Genomic DNA, 19942 nt, shown 5'->3' with positions numbered 1-19942 from the left:
GTGTTGGCAACACTGATTTGAATTAGTCATTGGTACATCTCTAGATATGTCAAAAAATATCGTGTCCTTTCTTTTAAATCCACGCCCAGTGGGTATACGCGGTTGAGCATGCTTTTGTTTTAAATACACACAATAATCATGGATACCAGAAAATTAATAGAAATATTGAATGCTACCATGGTTCCCAATCAAAGGGAGCAAGCCGAAGAACAACTTTCACAGGTAAGATGTGAAAATTAGTAATTTGCATAACTTTATTAGAATACTACACGGCCCAATTATAGTCTCTAAAATATCTACTAGAAGGCATTAATAATGCTGGTATTTTATAACCATTTACAAAACTTACTACTACCTGCTCTCGTAATGCTTTTGCGTGCTTATATTTACATACATTTAGCTACATAAACACATAACCTCAAAAATAATGTTCTAACTCCTGTACTTTTCAGCATCCTTTTTTTTATCCATTGACCGAAAGCTGAACGTGATTATCATAATTTATTTAATATACACATTAACAAAATGATTTACATAGATTTAAATCCGAATAATCCGATAATCCGAAAATATAGTAGTGTGTATGTTGTAGATTGGTTTTATTTACTATTATAAAATTGTAGGTTGGTCCAATTACCTATGCTTTGTATTATGTAATTGTCACTTTTGTCCAAAGCTTAGCTTTTTATCTTGTTAAAGACCTAAGAAAGAGTTGGGTTAAATACAAAAATGTTTCATAAAATTTAAAAAGTCCGGAAGATGAATAATCATATTTAACATTTTTGGAAATGCAAATAAAAGTGGTTAAAGCAAAATAGACAAATATTATGACTAAATGCTAAATGCAAACTAAATGCTTATCATCTCCCACTTTGACCCAATTGCCTGTGCCCATGTGTAATATATACAAGGTCACCAGTTGAAGGACCACAACTCACAAGCTGCATTGACTTGCTAAAGGCCTGGTAGCCTTCTAAATACTCCAGGAGTGCATCCACTCACCGCACAAAACGCGAGTACAATAAGGTGAAACTAATGTGTCACTTCACGCCTGTTTTTTGTGAGATGGGGGTACTGGCCCGGTCATACCATCCCATTTAACTGAAGCTCAAAGCAATAGGGCATGTGTCAATAAATTAAGAAAGTTGCTTTTGTAGAAACAGTTGATTACTGAGTAAACATTAATATTATTTTTTTAACTTTACAGTCTATGAAAATAATTGGCTTCACACCTGCCATGTTGCAAGTTGTTACATTGAATGACGTTCCTCAGCCAGTACGATTGGCAGCAGTGATTTACATAAAGAACATAGTCAGTACTTCATGGCATCCAAAAGAAATTGAGGAAGGAGATACAAAACCTGTTTACAATTTACATGACCAAGATCGAGCAATGCTAAGAGATAATATTGTTGATGCAATTGTTCAAACACCACATTTAGTACGAGTTCAACTATGTGCATGTTTAAGAACTATAATAAAATATGATTTCCCAGATAAATGGACTCAAATTGTTGATAAAATAAACATTTACTTACAAAGTTCTGAGCCTGATAGTTGGATGGGAGCATTACTATGTCTTTATCAATTGATTAAAAATTATGAATATCATGTCTCAGACAAAAGAGCCCCTCTCAACGAAGCTATGAATTTGTTATTGCCTATGCTATATAATCTTATGGTTAATATTCAATCTGATCAGTCATCAGAATCTGCACTTATACAGAAGCAAATTCTAAAATGTTTTCATTGTCTAACAAAGGTAAATTCAGAAAATCTAGTTTGTTATTATGTGATTGTTTATTATAATTAATACATATTTCTTATAATTTATAGTACATTTTGTCATTGGACTTAATATCAAAAGAAACATTCACTAAGTGGATGGAAGTCTTAAGATCTGTCATGGAAAGGCCTGTCCCAGATCAAACATTAGAAGTTGAAGAAGAAGAGAGAGTACAATTGCCATGGTGGAAATGCAAGAAATGGGCCATACATACTTTATACCGTCTTTTTGAAAGGTACTGACTTCAATTCATTTTAAAATTTGATAAAAATTTCATATAAATCCAAGTGTCATACCTAACCTAGGTGAAGGCTAGAGTAAATTTCTAACATATTTCACTGATTCCTTTATGCTACTTTGCCAAATAAGAAAAACACTATATTAAATCAACACAGAACACATTATGTTAAATTAATTATTGTTATGGTAATATGATGGTTTTAAAAAAAAAAAATGAAAAATATTTTATTTCTTCAAAAACGGTACAAAAAACATTCCATGGTTGCAACCCTCAATTAAGTGTAAAAACACCTGTGTTAGGAGGCCACGCTCTTCCATAGCAAAAAATTTTCGTACCATAGGTATATTTATAAGCAAACTACAAGAATGTAGTTGTGATTTCTGTGATTCATGAAATGAAAGAAATGTGTGGTGTGTGTGTGTGTGTGTGTGTGTGTAGGTAACAGTGCGGTGCGTGCAGCTTTATCCAGGGTACATTAAAAGATTTTCAGTTTCAGCATAATCTAATGACTTCAACCATTCAGTCACCCTATGTTTAACTTCATGTTTATTTAGCATGTAGATATTAAGCCTTTCATTTATTATTTTATACAGATGTTCTGTTTGTATTTTATATTGACGCCCAGCAAAACTGCTCAAAAAACTGGTCAACATGAACAAACTGCATTTTTTCTTCTTTTCAAAAGATGGGCGGGATCAGTTTTTGTATCCTATATGTAATAAACCTGTATTGTTTTAATAGGTATGGAAGCCCAGTAAGTGCTCGTGAGGAGTATGTAGAGTTTGCAGATTGGTACTTGACTACTTTTACTGGAGGGATCTTAGATGTATTATTCAGAATTCTAGATCAATATAGAAATAAGATTTATGTATCACCTAGGGTTTTGCAACAGTCTATAAGTTACATTGATCAATGGTGAGTAAAATTTCAATGGTATTATTATGTATAATATTGAAATACAATATGAATAATAATGTTTTTTAGTGTAAGTCATGCTTATTCTTGGAAACTCCTGAAACCACATATGTTTGCAATCATCCAAGGTGTGCTGTTTCCGCTTATGTCATATACTGATGCTGATGAAGAATGTTGGGTAAATGACCCTTATGAGTACATAAGAATAAAATTTGGTATGAGTTTTTCTAATTATAAGTCAACTAAATATTTTAACAACCCAAAATGGGTTTAATGAATATAGAAATATTTGACTACTGGGTTTCAAATTTCACGTATTTGCAGATGTGTTTGAAGATTTTATATCGCCAGTTTCTGCTGCTCAAACACTCTTGATGACTTGTTGTAAAAAGCGAAAAGAAATGTTAGAAAGAACTATGCAGTTTTGTATGGAAGTTTTGACTAGCTCAAGTGGAGCCTATGGTCCTAGACAGAAAGATGGAGCATTGCACATGGTTGGCACACTTAATGAGATTCTAATTAAAAAGAAATTCTATAAAGAGCAAATTGACTCCCTTTTAAGTCAATTTGTATTCCCAGAATTTCATAGTCAATGTGGATTTATGAGAGCAAGAGCATGCTGGGTTCTTCACTGTTTTGCTCGTGTCCATTTCAAGAATGAAGTCCAACTAGCTGAGGCAGTGAGACTTTCAATTCATGCCCTGTTGCATGATGCAGATTTGCCAGTTAAAGTTGAAGCTGCAGTTGCCATACAAATGTTGTTAACTTCTCAAGAAAAGGTTCACAAAATGTTGGAACCACAGGTTAAGGAAGTTACATGTGAACTACTTAAAGTCATAAGAGAAACAGAAAATGACAATATTGCAAATGTGCTGCAGAGAATTGTTTCTGTCTACACTGAACAATTAATGCCTATGGCAGTTGAAATTACGCATCATCTATCCCAAACATTTATTAGGGTAATTGAAACTGATAGTGGGACAGATGAAAAGGCGATAACAGCTATGGGATTGATAAACACAATGGAGACCGTGCTTAATGTCATGGAAGATAATGAAAAGATTTGTGAAGAACTTGAACCTCTCATTTTAAATGTTACTGGTTACATTCTGTACCATGATATCATTGGTTAGTATAAAAGTATTTTTGTTAGAAATATTTGATGTGGTTATAATTTAATAATACTCATACATATTTCAGGTATAAGCATAAAGTGGAATGATTTAGATGTTTTTCTAATGTTTACAATCATTAATTGTATTTTATTTCAGAATACTATGAAGAAGCAATGACTCTTCTTTGCACTGTTACCACAAAAAGGATTTCTAAAAATATGTGGTCAGTTCTAGAAATACTGTATAAAGTATTTGAGAAAGAAGGTTTTGATTATTTTACTGATATGATGCCTGTTTTCCACAATTTCATCACAGTTGACACAGAAGCTTTTCTTTCAAATGAAAACCATATTCTAGCTATGTTCAATATGGCTAAAGCGGTTAGTTGAACAAAGTTTTTCTTTGAGATAAAAGTAATATTATAGTGTAAAATTGGCGAAAGTTTCTACTATATCTTGCAAAAAAATTATTGGCTGGTTTTGTATATTGAAAATGAATATTTTTGAGCTTATATCGAATGATATAAGCTTTTATGACTAAGAAATATTATTTGTTATTATAACTTATGTTGAAATGGGTTTGATGATAAAAAGCAATGCAAATTTGTGATAAAGAATGTTTATTTTTATATGCTTAGCTTCGCGGATACATATTTTATTTTTAATATATCATGGTATTAATATTTGTGTTTTATATAATTTACCGCCAAATAGATAAATAATGTTAAGTTTTAAAGAATTATTTAATTTGCTTTATTATAAAAGAATTCAGATGATAAATCCTGCTTTTTGCGATTGAAACTGCTGGTATCTTTAGTAGAATTTAATATGAGTATATCATATTTATTTTAAGAATTAGAATAGTATAAGTTTAATTAAAATAGTATAGTATAGTAATAATTTTAAGAACTAGAATATGATTTTTAATACTAATTCAATTTATTTCTACAGGTTCTAAATTCAGGATTAGAAGATGAGACTGAAGTACACGCCGCAAAACTTCTTGAAGTTATGGTTCTACAATGCTCTGGAAAAATTGATAATTGTCTCCCTTCGTTTGTGGAGCTTGTTTTAAACAGATTGACAAGGAAAGTTAATTCATCTGAATTGAGGTCCATGTTATTACAGGTAATATATCATAGTGTTTTGAATACATTACAAAATATTTGTTATGTTTATTATAATAGATACTTGTTGAGTAAAATTACCAAATACTGAGAATGAACAAAGGTATTATTTTTGTTGAAGAACAAAAAAAAATGAAATGTTTCAGTGATCATGAAAAGGATTATATTTTTTCCCTAGAATAATCTAGAAAAATGTTAGTGCTAAAAATATGTAATTTTAATAAATACTATATATGATTATACTATCACAACATCAAATTTACATGAAAACAATTACTAAACTTATCAATTTATAGGTCATCATAGCTATACTGTATAGCAATCCTCACCTCTTTGTTAACATTTTGATGAAATTTCAAGAATCTGTACATAGTGTATCTATTATACAATTCTTTTTGGAACAATGGTTACATGACACAGACTGTTTTATGGGGTTAGTAAATGTGAATTGTATAAAACTATTTATTATTTGTATTGCTTTGAATGTGTTTTTTTTTTAATTTTCCAATTAATTATTTCCAGATTACATGACCGTAAGTTGTCAGTACTCGGAATTTGCACTATTTTAGAAATGGGTCCTCAAAGGCCAAGCATAGACGAGGTTCTGCCAAAGATTTTACCAACTTGTTTAGTACTTTTTGACGGATTAAAAAGAGCATACGAAGCAAAAGCTGAGGCTGACGATGACACCTCCTCTGAAGAAGAAGACGACGATGACGACGAAGGTGATTCAAATTGTAGCATGTTTTAAGCAAGTCTAGTTTCTTAGTTTTTAATACTCAACGCATTTATGTCCTGTGCTGGTAATTGATAAATGGGAGTTCCATAGTTCCCAGCGAACAGCTCATTGCTAGAAAAATGTATAAAAATATAAAATTACCCCAATAAATTGTTTATTGTTAAGTTAAAATTAATCCTAGATTTTTATTTTTTTGCAGAAGTACTGTCTTCAGACGACGATGACATTAATCAAATGAATAATCAATACTTAGAAAACCTTGCTCGTTTATCTGCAAAGAAGGGTACTGAACAGAACATCACAATTACTGCAAATATTGAATTTGAAAGTGATGATGATGTGAGCATTGACGTCTTATATTAACAAACACTAATACTTGAGTAACACTCGAATTAAATAATATGTCGGTACTTTTACAGGATGACGATGACTATGTTGATGAATCTGCTATTGATTGCTACACAACTACGCTGGACATGAAAGATTGTCCAGTTGATGAGTATGTCCAATTTAAAAATACCCTATCAGGTAAATAATTTAGTATCAAATTTAGTTATCAACCAACCATATTTAATAGTAAAATCTTAAGGGTCAGAAAAACACTTGCAAAAATGAATCTTTAAATATTCTGTTTTGTATCTTTTACATGTACTTGTAAATTATTATTTTTTTGTGTTTGGGCCGTTCAAGTATTACGTAAGCACTGTAAGGGTAGGAGGATTCCTACAAAATAAATATTCATATGAACGGCCCGTCTGAGATGAATTGAAACATAAAACAGTACATCTGAAGTTAATAGTATATTACTACATTATAAGTGTCTTTAGTTATATCTCCTGCCCGTTTGCCCCCTGTTAAATTAAATTAAAAAGTTTGTGTTCACATAAATTAAAAAATTTCAGCACTTTCCACAAGTGAACCTGCTCTTTATCATGCTCTAATGAGTGGTCTAAATGAAGAGCAGAAAAAACAACTGAATGCTGTTTTTGTCCTGGCTGATCAACGTAAGGCACAACAAGATAGCAAGCGCATTGAACAGAGCGGTGGTAGGTTATAAAAATTTAAATTTATTTGTTATTCTACGATTATTTGGTTTAATTTTGCGAAAATTTTCAAATCAAAGAACTTCAGAGCTTATTAATTCCATGAAACATTGTTTATTTTTCTCAGCAGTGGGACAATTTAATTGAAGCCATTAAAAGTTACTGATACATTTTTTTTTGCCTAATAATATAATGTATTTGTTGGATTTGACTCCACTCCGATTTCCAGAATAAGTATTCCTTATACCTTTCAATTCGGTTTATTATGTTAATTAAAATCATAAATTAGATAAGACGCATGTGGACATTCGATGGATACTATGCGAGGCGAAGATCGGTTAGGTAGTATTTACTAAATGGATAAACGAGATTGACGAACCAACTTTAAGCCCGGCGAAATAATTGAATAATGATATAGGGCTAGTTCGAAGGCTATGCACCGAATGACTTATGTGCGTTTATTGAATTTAACTTTTTTGTGCCATAATAAACTAGGGCATATTAATGAAATAGAAATCTAGTGTTTCTATGGGGAATTATTGTTTTGTCATTATTTATTTCACAGGGTACTCCTTTACAGTTCCAGCACAAGTACCAACAACCTTTAAATTTGGTTCATAAAGATTTAAATATATGTTATTTATGTCATGAAAATTTTTCGTTTCTTTCATAATAAAGTAAATTTAAATATTGATGTTTAATTCACATTACATTTGATTTAACTCTGAGAAATACAATCATTCAAATCAAACAATGTGTTTATTTTATCCTATATCCACTCCGGCGCCGCACCGCATCGCATCGTTAACGCATCGTGTGGCCGCGCTCTGACATGGTATAGCAATTTGTATGTAGGATGACGTTGCGGCACCGCTCTGTCGCCGCACCACACAGTTAGGGCCAGGCCCTACTGCCGCGTTGCATCGCCTTTATTTTCGTTATACATGCCCCATTACACCGTTGCGTCGTCAATAAAAAAAATATGGGAAACGACGCAGCGTCGCCGCTGCACAGACGCATCGCAGCAGTGGGGCCTCGCCCTTAGCGAAAAGATCTATAAAGGCAAATATACCTACTTATATTATCGTTATAACTTCTTTAATCAAAATAATTAAGTCAAAAGTCCACACTGAGTGTATTATTATACAGTTAGATAATTCCACTCATACTTTTTACCATGGAGATTGAATGCAGATTGTATAACATTTATGGACTTGCATCCTTTTAATAAGCATTGAAGAGGAGATTGAGAATTTGTTTTGCTCAGTTAAAAGATTTGGAGTATAAGACGTATTCAACTGAAATACCAGATTTTGTTTTCACCAAGATAACGCCCGCGCACAAATCCTAAATGGAATTGCTTCGAATTTATGGAACAGTCACTTTATCTATGTCAGCAGTTATTGGAATATCACATGAGAAATAAGAGAGTTTCTAAAACAAGTTATACCATTTGTATAATGATATTTGAAAGTGGGTACGTCGAAAAATAGAATAACATTTAATAAAGGATAATTGCATCATAAACATTATCACTTTTTATTTAACATCCCTTAGTCATGCTGAGTATACTTTACAATTTAAGAAACTTTAGTGACAGAATTAAAATCTTTATATTTTACCAAACAATAACCACAATTTGAAAGTTATATGTAATAAAGAGCTTTATTCTTGACTTGCAACGAATATTTATTTATATTATATTCAGCCGAATATCAACGTATTCGTCCAAATACCGAATACTTAAATAATATATTTTGTCATAGAGAAATAATTGGTAAATTCAAAAATTAAATCGATTGATTACGTATACATATATTATAATCAATTAAGTAGTCATTGGTACATAACCATGTTCTGAATTGGAAAAATGGAGGATTCTATGTACCTATTTGAATTATTGTGGTAATCAAAATTTAAAAGGGTAAGGTTCTCATTTATTTTATAATCATTCATTAAGTACCCAGTCATGCAGTGCGTTAGCAATATACCGCGCGAGTGATGAGAAATTCTCATTGATAACATTAGAACAGAACAAAGGAGCGCGAATCAATCAGGTACAAGTTTTTGGCGCTAAAATCCAGCCGAATACTTTTTCCTAATATTCAGTCAGGGGCCACGCCAAATATTCGATATACTGCCAAATATACTATTTGTTGCAAGTCTACTTAATTCTTTTATAATAACTGACGTCTGACACCATAAGTATTCCTATACCATAACTATTCCTTAAAGGAATATTACATACAATAGTACATTACTGTAAAAATCTTGACATATCTCAATTTCATTTGTTTTTAAGTTAAATGGGTTAAACTTTCCAATATGACCCATCGATTTTTGAGGTTTTTTGGATGGGAGATGGGAGAGAGACATTCAAATCAACGGGTCATATTGGAAAGTTTATCTGTTAAATGAATACTATCTGTTGCTCCAAAAATAAAACTAACAATATTTTGAAAAAATTATAATATAAAAAAAATAAAATAAGCTTTGTTGAAACAGTTATAAAAGATGGAAAAATTTAAATGCAGGGCTGATAACAAATAAGTATGATTAGAATAAAGTCATAAACAAAGGTTAGTAACCCATAAATTCCCTTAACTGTATTTTAAATTTATATGTAATATTTACCAAAAGAATGCTATGATCCAGTAAAATAATTATAATGGTTGCGCCTTTTGTCTTGTAGAGCAGTTATTTTTGAGGCTGTATTACTATCTCTGCATACTCCACAAAATATACTCGTAACAACATGAAATGGGCTTTGATAAAACAGGTTAGAATCTTTTAACATAACATTCTTTCTGTGACAACTAATATGGAGAAAAATTTCAAGTATCACTAAGATCACACACACTAGACTAGGAAAAATCATTAATGTAGGTATTGAGAGAAGCATTCTGTGACTCGCAGTGTTAGAACCAGATAAAATGTTTTCCTTCAGAGTTTGAAATTTTTTTGTTTTACTCATATATCCCCCAGGAAATTTTATATGATTTCGTGGGCATTTTATTCCTTGACCTGGATTACTTTTATGCATATTATGATGAGATGGTTCCCCAGTTTCTTCATTGACCTGGTACATTACTATTTCTCCGGTCTCATCGTCACACCGGAATCTGTCAAGAGCAGCCATCACAATGTCAAACACTGGAACAGTTCATAATGAAACAAAAAATTCACGAAACCGAAACTAATTAATATGATTCACCATACTTAATGTATAAACAGTCAGTATTTATTGTTATACTTGTCTTTACATTAAATTCAAAAGAAAATGTTAATACATACCAAACACGTTAAAATATTATTAAAATACAATGATTGAGTTGAGTTATCCTAAAAAATATAGAAAATACATGATAAACTATCTGAAATTAACAAATACCAAAATATGTATGTACTTTAATAACACAAGTGTGACCAGATTATATTTAACGAATCTACTACTTGTGGAGGTTAAAAACTACTGAATTCTACCGTAATATTACGTAGTAGTTAGTACTACACAAGAATTATTTTTCTTGTACTTAAAGGTGGACGTATACTTAGCGGTTACTTGTGTGTTAAAATAAAATTCCCTAATTGTTTGTAAAGAAAAGGTGAAGATGGAAATGAATTTTATTTTCCAAACTTGTACATTTATACAGAAAATTGTCCTATACTTTATACTAGTAATAACGTGTGTAACAAACGTGTTCGTCTCAGAACACTCGATATCGTAGCTTTACGCTTATGAACTGTTATTTTCTGAACATATTATTGTATCTAACAAAAACATTTATAAACTGTTATTTTCTGAATATATTATCGTATCTTACGAAAACGTTTAACAACTGATCTTATCAGGACATTACCATTACCGTGTCTTAAGACAACGATGACAAACTTATTCTCAGAACATTCTAACGTAACAACGATAACGACAATAAAATTTCCTACAAAGGTTTGATCATGCTTTTTTCGCATTAGCTTTTAAGTTGTTCTTATGGTGACCCCGATTTTGGGCCACATGTGTCCTAAACATGATGGGCATAGCAGGGTCTTTCTAAACTGGTGAGGGCATCCTCGGGGATTTTTGGGGAGAAATAAATTGGTCTAGGGGTTAGGGTTGTGACATTCTGAATAAAAATCTATTTTTAATTAATAGATTGTTTTTTTAAGTAAAAAAAACGATGAATAAATGATCAAATATTTATGTAGAAAGTGACGATTGTTTCCACATTTTTTAATTTATTTCTAATAAACACGTTAAATATTTTATTAATTATTGATTTATTAAATAAATGTGAACAACATCCAATATTGTTTTGGAATAATTAACACTGAGATTAACCTGATCACCCAGCTCGTTTTGATAGATTTTAGCTGAAATTTGATAGATGCCCAGTGTATGCCTATTCAGTAGCACCTTGCAGTATTTCCATTGTATGTAACCTTGTGCTGCTGGATACATTTATTTTACTTTTAAAATATAGTGTTAATATCAAACTAAAATTTAATTTTTTGAAATTATCTGGTTTAGTCATCCATTCATGGTTTATAAATAAAACATCGATACGAGTCTATAAATACCTCGTTAAAGCAGCGTACTAGTATATTGAATATTCCTAATAGTTCGAGGTCCGGGTTATAAAAGACCAGACATAATGTCAGAGGTGGCAAACAAAAAATCGACTATGATTGATTTTTACTTAAATAAATATCGATCAATTTCAATAGTAAATCTCGTAGAAAAATTAAATTTACTTTTGAAAAAATCAATTGTAATCGATTATTAACATAATAAATAATTTTTTTCACATCCCAACTAGGGGTATTCGCCATGACCATCTGGCAAGTTGCCAGTGGCAACACTGCTCTTTAGCCTTAGCTTGTAATAAATAAAATTCAGTACGTATCGTACATGTACGATAAATATCGTATTTCATAGCTACGTACGATGTACGCAGGTACGCGACTATCGTACGCAGATTGTACGATAATTTCCGTGCTCATGAAAAGTTTGATAGTGCCATCTATTGGCTCATTGTTTTACTAGAATCACATGCCTTTGCTTCATGGCGCAATCCTTTCATTGGTTGTTACTGTTATTCAATTCGAATTATAACACGCACGTTGGCACGTTCATCACACTCGAAGTGCCCTCATCCACTCCCCGCTCAGGTATTGCCATACGTCGAATATTTAATTTCAATTATTATTTTTTCAATTTAAAAAACACAAGTTTACAAGATTTAAACAATAAATCATTTCCAACATATTATTGTCACGTTTTATATGATTTTTAAAAGTATTTTATCCATTTTCCTGACTTGTACGATAATTTTTATCCATGCACGATAATTTATCGGCCCTGGTACGATAATTGCCTGGCTTTAGGTTGTGAACACGCCTTGTATATTTTTCATCCATCTAACTTCTGTAATTTTGTAGCATACGCCATACAAGTGTTTATTACTACTATAGGTCGGAATTCGGATGAGACACATTTAGTCCATATTGCTAACAGACTTCAATAGATATTTTTTTATATTAAATATAAACACTTTAATCTCAGATATTTTTATCCTCAATTTAATACGATATAAAATAATATGTCATAATTTTAACCTCTATTGTGGTTAGATTTTTAAATTTATAATGATGAATTAATCTAATAAAGTAGTATATCCAACTTTAAAACTACACAGTCTACACTATGTTTACGAGACAACATGTTTCCCGTGTTCGCTGTCTATACAAGCTGATATTTCGAGTACATAGAGCTCTACCACCAGAGTTGAGAGTTCTAGGAAACAATTACGCAAGAGATGAATTTAAACGCCACAAAACTTGCAGTACTGAAGAAGCAAAAATTTTTCTTAATGAATGGACGGTAATTACAATTTAGTAGGTGAATGAGTTTAACAAATAATTTGAAAGTTTAATGCAATTTTGAAAACTGTTACAGGATTATGCTATTAATATTGCTAAACAGACAAAGCCTCTTAACCAAGCTAGAAACAAAGATATCGGAAAATACCTGGATCCAAACCTATTAGACTACATGACTGATGAACAGCTTGTTCAGCTTTACGAATTGCATAAAGCTACATCTTTAGGACCTGATGATGAAACTGGTACTGGAAATTTAAATAATGAAAAACAGACTAAACCTTAATATTTATGTGATTGTAGTTAATTATTTATTTTTGTATTGATGATGTTATAATACCAATTCTTTAGATTTATAAACTGGTAGTTTTGTTTTATATCTTTAGTATTATTTCCTTCATAAGATTTGTTTTACTTTTTTTTGCTAGAGAAGGTATAAATTACTGAGAAATAAATATGTTGATTGTGCATACAAAATACATATAATATAAAAACTTTTTTATTAGGTTAAAGAAAAACAATTTTAGACAAATAAGATTTATTAAAAAAAATGTGTCTAGAAATTAAATAAACACAATTAGACTATGTTAGCGGTAAACCCTGTTTAAAAATCTGCCTTATTTGGTTGCTTATAATATATTTGGTAATTTGTACAAATGCAAATCTGGTACCATTGGGATTTTTACTATCAAACTAGCCATATATATTTTCTGCCTTGGCAAGTCTTAAAAATTGTAGAATTCACAAGTTCATATGCAAACGCATTCCAATTTTTAAGCCTGGGAATTTTGTTTGAAAACAACCGGTATATATACTTAAATAAGAATCACAATTTTAATAACCTATGGCTACATGCCTGTGTACACCTTATCACATCCATGCACCATTTGATTCCTTAATTATTTTTATATCAAAAGCATTTAAAATCACAGACAATTTAAAGACCATGCCAGATTAATGCTCTATATATTGTGAATTATATTAGTCTTGTGATTATTCTTAGTTGCTATTTTTTTAATATTCTCAATAAAAAAACTTAACTGCAATAAATAGTTAAATTTAATAGGTATATCTCACAATTTTAATTTTAAATATTTACATTTAAGCTGGCATAGCTGGTGTTTTAATAGATAAATAGAATATATATATTTTTTATACCTATGGCAAGCTAGAAGCCTTCTGGCAGGTGCCAAATTGTCTTTAAATAAAATATTGCAGAGACAAAGTCACCAAATCGGAGTGTACCATCCCTTCTCATGTATTTGAACACTAGAATTGCCATTAATTTATTACTAAGTCTAAAGCCAACTTTGGATAAAGCAGCATGAAGTTTTTCCACAACAAGTACTCCTCTAGTTTTTTTGGTATGTAAACTAAATATTTCCTCCCAATACCAAAGGCTGATCAATAAATTTTGATAGCTTTTTAAGTGAATACGACCTGTGAGGTCTTTCTTGATTGGCGTTTCCATACCTAATATTATTTGCCGACAAGTTTCTATTGTGGCACAACTTCGTATGAAGTCGTTTGGCAATGATTTTTCTAGGACATCTTGGAGACCAAAGGCATCTACAGTTTTATCTTCATCTGCTGATTGAAGGAACAATATGTTGTATGGTTTTAAAATATTACCATTTTTTAAAGAATCTACTTTAAACACAATTTGCCTAAGTACACGTGCGCGGAAGTCCATTTCAGTTGATACTAATATTGGTTTCAATGACAATATTCTAATTGTAAACCTGCCTTCTTTACGAGGTTCATAGGTCGTTGGTACAACTAGATAGTTGCCAGGATCAACGACGGCCCTGAAATTATCTTAAAATTATTAAAAGAATACTAAAACCAATTGTTGCCTTATATACGATTTTAGTGAACAGTTTTTCGTTTCAATTCTTTTACTGAGAGGATAGGCCCAATAAGGATGAATAAAAAGGTAAAAGATATACAATATACTTACATAGCACTAACGTGGCGAGCATTTGAATAGTAACCATTTAGTGAACCTTCCATGTTGTCTAATAAGCTGGCGGATGCTTTTTCATTTATGGTTTCTCTTAGCTTATAAACAGTAAAGCCAATAACTTGCGACTCCAATAAATTGCTCTGCTGAATGGATATAATAACTGGAGTCTGCTTATTTATAACAACTTGGTATTGTGGGTTTAAGTGGAATGTATCTGTAATAAAAAATATATAACATAACAATCATCTGCCTTTGGTTGTGAATTAAATTAAGTATGTTAGGTTGGGTTAGTACCAGTATTGTTCGTACAACCTCCAGCAGTGACTCCCTTTATCCAGTTTCCTTGGCGTGTTTGTGAAAACCATTTGTTTTTGTACATTATTGTGGGTTCTAATAGACAACATTGTATATCAAAGTGTAATAATCGCATACAAATGATAATTTTTTCAAGTTCGCTAAATGGTACCCAGAATCCCTGTTCATTTGAAAATATTTCATTTCTCTTAGATGCCGATAAGGTATCCCATCTGTAACGGTAATATTTATAATCTTTTATGGATCAGGTTTAAGATTAAAACAAAAAAGTTAGGACTACTAAACACTATAAAATAAATTATCTGAACTCGTAGTGACAATCTCATCATTTTAATAGATTGTTTTTTTTTTATAATAATTTGGAATACTTACATGGCTTTATAATTACGTTCGATGTATCGATTACACTCCTTTACATCAAGAAGTAAGTTGGGTACTACTATACGAACTATATAGATAAAACCGTCTGAGGTCTGAACCTGTATAAAGTAAAAGAAATGTTAAAACTAATCTTCGAGCCATTTGCAAGTTATCTAGTTAGTTTTGGTTTAGTTTATCCCTGAGAAACTTACTTTATCTATTTCGTATATAAAGAATAGTTTAGAATTCGTAATGGATTCAAATGGGCCAGGTCCTAACGGAGCATATGCAAGAGCGATCGATGAAACTGAATTTAAAAATTTATGTAATAATTCCACTTGGCTAAGTAGTGGCAATGAACTACTTTCAACTATGCCTCCAGTGAGATCCATAAGACCGTCGTTTTCATTGCCATATTTAAGGGCTTCATAAGAACCGAGCCATCTAGAAACAAGAATAATAATTATACAACTTATTACCGTGTTTTATTTTTTTTTTCATCCGGTTGTTACTATTCTATTCCTGAATGTATACGCCGATATTTTAATATCAGAATTTGAAATATTTAACGTACTTTGCATAAGCTTTTTCCAATAGGGCCGCCCATAACTGATTGCCGTGAGTGTTGTATGTGAAAACGAGGTTTCCATTCACAGTTGGTAATCTGTCATCAACCATTACCACTTCCCATTTCCCGTTCCACCAAATACGAAATCTGAAATATTCGAAAATACGTATATAAATTACTATAAGAGTCTCAAATTAAGTCTTTCCTCCGGCTTTCATTTGGTTCCCTGTGGAGTTGAGACTCCTGGGCTTTCAAGTTGGCGCCTGGTAGATAGCACCGGTGTACCCAGAGCTGGTGTTTTCCTTGGTTAAAGAATACGTATCACAGTATAGCGAGGAAATGCTGCTAACATTAAAGGCTTTATAAACAGCTTTGTATTTACCGTTTTGATTTCAATTATATATATAGTAACTGCAAGATATATTATGCTTCATTTGAATACTATTAAGTAATACTACTGAATAGAATACCTGAATATCCCGGCATAATTTGAACGGAAGTCTTGGTCTACCGGCACAACATGTTTGAAAATCCCTTTAAACTTGTGGAGAACCTCCATACAACTCATTAGCCACGAATCTCCTTAAAAAATACATTTTGTTAAGTTAATAGGAAAGTACCTATTAACTTATGTTTATATAATTATGTTTTATTATAACTATATCCTAATAATTTTTCAAAAACGTCGGTGAAAATATGTATATCAGTATTACTGATACATATTTTCATTATTGTATTATTTATTGGAACGACACATCCGTTTGGATGTGTCGTTTCGAATATCGAAAAACACAAAAATAGCATTATTGCAATAAAAAAATTACAAATTAATTAACTAAATAGATAATTACAACTAACCGAGTGGGCCTTTATCGAGATCAAAACCGTCAAACGTGTCATCAAAAAAAACCGGACTTTCATGTATATCCTGTAAATAAAGTCAAGTAAATATAATTAAGCAATGTAGTGTACAGTTTTTTTGGATTGATTAAGCTGGGTTTAACTGTTCGAAGGGACGAACGTATCGGTACTTACATACTTAGACCAATTTGTTTTTCTGATGATGATAAACATGATTTATTTATTAGCTTATCATAAAGTTAATAAGTCTACAAACGGCTTTACTGTACTTAATAGTATCACACAAAAACAATATAGTCTAAATTTAGACAAACAAATCACATGTTCTCATCTATTGTTATGTGAAACCGCCGCCCATGGACACTCACACTGCCCGAAGGCTTGCACGTGCGTCAGCCTTTTAAGAAGAGGTTTTTAAGGGACTCAAAGTCGAATAGGTTCGAAAATACTTCATGTGGGTAGCTACCGTAGCACATAGTGGTAGAGTGGTAAGACAGACTTCGAGGTGATACGAGTGTAAACAAATATATGTCTATATTAAGGCGGTATAATATGTTAAAACATGGAAATAGTCTGCCCAGTTACTTAACACTTGCCATGCCTTATTAGAGAACTTAAATAAAATAATATTCTCAAAGTGTGTTTTAATTTAAATAAATAAATTTAAAATTACTTTAGATATATTTATGTTATTAAACCAACAACAATTACTTTCTCTTTTTATCACCTCGAGTTATAATGAACTTATATGCAGTTTGCGGTCACTGTCTTTGTGGTCCTCATCGTTCATGAGAGAACAGACCGCGCTATGACACATGGCCCCCATCGGTGTTACGCTTATAGAACCCGCGAAAGGATAGGGCCAGAAACGTCGTTTAAGCAATTTGTGTGTGTATGTTCATCAATCTACTGAGAAAGTGAAAGTTAAAACAAACCCATTGTTGTTAGTTAAATGCTGTAAACATTAATGCAAACGAACTGGTTCCACTTAGTTGGTTTAGTCTAAGGGTTTGAGTTCCAGGGAAAAAAATTGCCCAAATGTGGCAATATTACTTAAGTATTGGGCGAACTCTGTGTACCATTTTAATACTTACAGCCGGTCTCTTCCACTCGAATTCGACATTGGGAACCTGGTGATAAAATAAAGATGTTATTTCTGGAGGGAAGTCAGGATCGCACCATTTTATTTTCTTTGCTAAACAATCAGTCTTTATTTTGATAAATTCGTCCATGACTTTTTAGTGGACGCCGCAAACCACGAAATACAAAAATGACAAGTTTGTCTTGAAAATATACGGGCGATATAAGTTGATTCTGAAACAATAAGGGTTTTATTATTTTTACATCCTGATAATACAACGGAAACACAATTTTATTTCTATACTATCTATAAATCAAACTCTAAATATCAGGGCTTGTAATTTTTGATATAACTTTGGTCACATATCACTACTAAGTTTTCGTTTAGTTTCTTTTGTAAGAATGATTATAAAATACATCAAGGAAGGTATCGATAGGTCGGTAAGTGCTACACGTCACTGCGACCCACTTGTTCAGCTCTCCACTCCGTCCATGTGTGGAAACGACCAATGCCATGGTAATCTGCGCACGCGCAATGCTAAAACCGACCGCGGCTTTTTTGACTAAACCACGTGGGAAGGTTTTTTTATATAGGTATAATGTGCTTTTGCACTACCAATCAGAACGCTATTTTCATTTACGTACATAAACAATACAATAGAATATTATTGAAGTCATGTCTTCTTTAGTAATTCATCCATTAAGTGAATCATGTTGTATAAAAAAATATACTTACTGAACTATGAATCTAAGGCAAGTATGTTAGCGTTATGAATGTTCAAATTAAAGGGTTTAATTGTAAAAGGGTAGGTAAATGTAAAAAGATACCGCCATCGCTTATTACTTATACTTCATAAGAAAAAGTAGACTACCGGTATTATGTGCAAATGGTTTGAAGATAGCAATGACAATCTTCATTCACAATAATATTCATTAATAAATGCGAACTCGCGCAAAATACAGCCTATTTCATTTAAAAACTTTTACTACTTAATTACATTGAAACTAACTAAAAAAATACCTTTTTATTTAAATTTATTGTAATAAAATAATTCTTAAAATGTAATGCACAGCGAAGACGTCTTGTTTTTATAGTTATTATCAATGGACACATCACTTTTGATCCAAAATAGTTATTATAGGTATAACCGAAACTTTACTATGGATTTATCTCAAGCACGCATTGTGTTACTAGATTTTTCGTAGCTTACGAACGTTAGTATTGTTTGAAAAAGGAATAAAAAAATTAGCAAATAATAAAGGCCCGTATTCCAAGCTAAAATGCGTACTTCAAATAACACGTGGAAAGCGTTCATAAGTTAAACAACTAATATTCCCTATAAAAATTATTAAAATTAACGCACAGCGACACTTATATTAATAAGGTAATACCTAGGAAATTCGCAAGATATAAAGTTGACATAATGATTGAAATGTACTTGCAAATTCAAAAACTCATTAAAAATATAAAGTACCCCCAAGTATGACATTAACAGTAATCGCAATTTTCGAAAGTAGATTGTAGAGAATTCTAGATTTAAAACTCGTAAGGAAAACTTTAAAACAGTTTTGACTACTGCACCACTTTAAATATATTGTGCAAATATAATTGTCTATTTTTATTTAAAATTAAAAAAAAGTTAACTGCCAACTCACCTCGCTAAACGCACCACACAAGTCTTAATGCAGAAGGCAACTGAGCCTGGCTCAGTGAGCCTCTAACTTGGTCATAGACTCAGTGTTGCCGTTCTTCCAAATTAGAAGTCCCTAGTAATATGAAAAAATCCGCTAGATATTGGTAAATATATTTTTAAAAATCCGCTAGATATTGGTAAATATATTTTTAAAAATATATTTACCAATATCTAGCGGATTTTTTCATATTACTATCGTATCGCACACGCTCAAGTCTATTTTTGAAGTCCGCGCCCCATAACTTGGGGTTTT

At 31.6% G+C, this 19942-nt stretch overlaps 4 protein-coding genes across 5 annotated transcripts; 2 read left to right on the top strand and 2 right to left on the bottom strand.

Moving 5' to 3' along the window:
- The first annotated feature begins 52 nt into the window (after positions 1-52).
- Positions 53-7716, top strand: LOC111001143 (importin-7). Its single transcript, XM_022270869.2, has 14 exons — positions 53-222; positions 1208-1762; positions 1837-2021; positions 2769-2942; positions 3012-3157; positions 3267-4070; positions 4214-4437; positions 5008-5184; positions 5480-5616; positions 5706-5908; positions 6122-6261; positions 6342-6450; positions 6825-6968; positions 7531-7716. The coding sequence occupies exons 1-14, from the start codon at positions 139-141 to the stop codon at positions 7584-7586; spliced, it is 3138 nt and encodes a 1045-aa protein (XP_022126561.1). The 5' UTR covers positions 53-138; the 3' UTR covers positions 7587-7716.
- A 1701-nt stretch (positions 7717-9417) lies between these two features.
- Positions 9418-10337, bottom strand: LOC123690554. The gene is made up of 2 exons (XM_045634109.1): positions 10260-10337; positions 9418-10118 (listed from the first exon to the last, which is right to left on the bottom strand). Exon 2 carries the CDS (start codon positions 10102-10104, stop codon positions 9610-9612), a length of 495 nt encoding a protein of 164 aa, XP_045490065.1. The 5' UTR covers positions 10105-10118; positions 10260-10337; the 3' UTR covers positions 9418-9609.
- Positions 10338-12394: 2057 nt separating this feature from the next.
- LOC110999787 (succinate dehydrogenase assembly factor 3, mitochondrial) lies at positions 12395-13222 on the top strand. The gene is made up of 2 exons (XM_022269017.2): positions 12395-12846; positions 12922-13222. The coding sequence occupies exons 1-2, from the start codon at positions 12670-12672 to the stop codon at positions 13129-13131; spliced, it is 387 nt and encodes a 128-aa protein (XP_022124709.1). The 5' UTR covers positions 12395-12669; the 3' UTR covers positions 13132-13222.
- A 127-nt stretch (positions 13223-13349) lies between these two features.
- LOC111001058 (calpain-C) lies at positions 13350-19708 on the bottom strand. 2 transcript variants are annotated; one of them, XM_022270771.2, is made up of 10 exons: positions 19652-19708; positions 18010-18229; positions 16913-16982; positions 16525-16636; positions 16061-16201; positions 15699-15930; positions 15499-15605; positions 15124-15338; positions 14806-15025; positions 13350-14653 (listed from the first exon to the last, which is right to left on the bottom strand). In XM_022270771.2, the coding sequence occupies exons 2-10, from the start codon at positions 18145-18147 to the stop codon at positions 14014-14016; spliced, it is 1875 nt and encodes a 624-aa protein (XP_022126463.2). In that variant the 5' UTR covers positions 18148-18229; positions 19652-19708; the 3' UTR covers positions 13350-14013. The 2 variants fall into 2 exon arrangements, with proteins under 2 accessions (XP_022126463.2, XP_022126455.2); XM_022270763.2 differs by having other exon boundaries at positions 13351-14653; positions 15106-15338.
- Between the last annotated feature and the right edge of the window lie 234 nt (positions 19709-19942).

Source organism: Pieris rapae, chromosome Z (assembly GCF_905147795.1).
Source record: "Pieris rapae chromosome Z, ilPieRapa1.1, whole genome shotgun sequence".
In the NCBI taxonomy this organism is placed as follows: Eukaryota; Metazoa; Arthropoda; class Insecta; order Lepidoptera; family Pieridae; genus Pieris; species Pieris rapae.
The sequence above is the reverse complement of the archived record's forward strand: the minus strand, read 5'-3'. Positions and strand labels throughout refer to the sequence as shown.

Coding starts and splice junctions, on each gene's coding strand:
- LOC111001143 (XM_022270869.2), top strand. CDS start 139: ATGGATACCAGAAAATTAATAGAAATATTGAATGCTACCATGGTTCCC. Junction 5,185..5,479: donor TGAGGTCCATGTTATTACAG/GTAATATATCAT, acceptor ATCAATTTATAG/GTCATCATAGCTATACTGTA. Junction 6,262..6,341: donor AATTTGAAAGTGATGATGAT/GTGAGCATTGAC, acceptor GTACTTTTACAG/GATGACGATGACTATGTTGA.
- LOC123690554 (XM_045634109.1), bottom strand. CDS start 10,104: ATGGCTGCTCTTGACAGATTCCGGTGTGACGATGAGACCGGAGAAATA.
- LOC110999787 (XM_022269017.2), top strand. CDS start 12,670: ATGTTTACGAGACAACATGTTTCCCGTGTTCGCTGTCTATACAAGCTG. Junction 12,847..12,921: donor TTTTTCTTAATGAATGGACG/GTAATTACAATT, acceptor AAACTGTTACAG/GATTATGCTATTAATATTGC.
- LOC111001058 (XM_022270763.2), bottom strand. CDS start 18,147: ATGGACGAATTTATCAAAATAAAGACTGATTGTTTAGCAAAGAAAATA. Junction 15,026..15,105: donor AGGTTGTACGAACAATACTG/GTACTAACCCAA, acceptor TTTTTATTACAG/ATACATTCCACTTAAACCCA. Junction 14,654..14,805: donor GCTCGCCACGTTAGTGCTAT/GTAAGTATATTG, acceptor AGATAATTTCAG/GGCCGTCGTTGATCCTGGCA.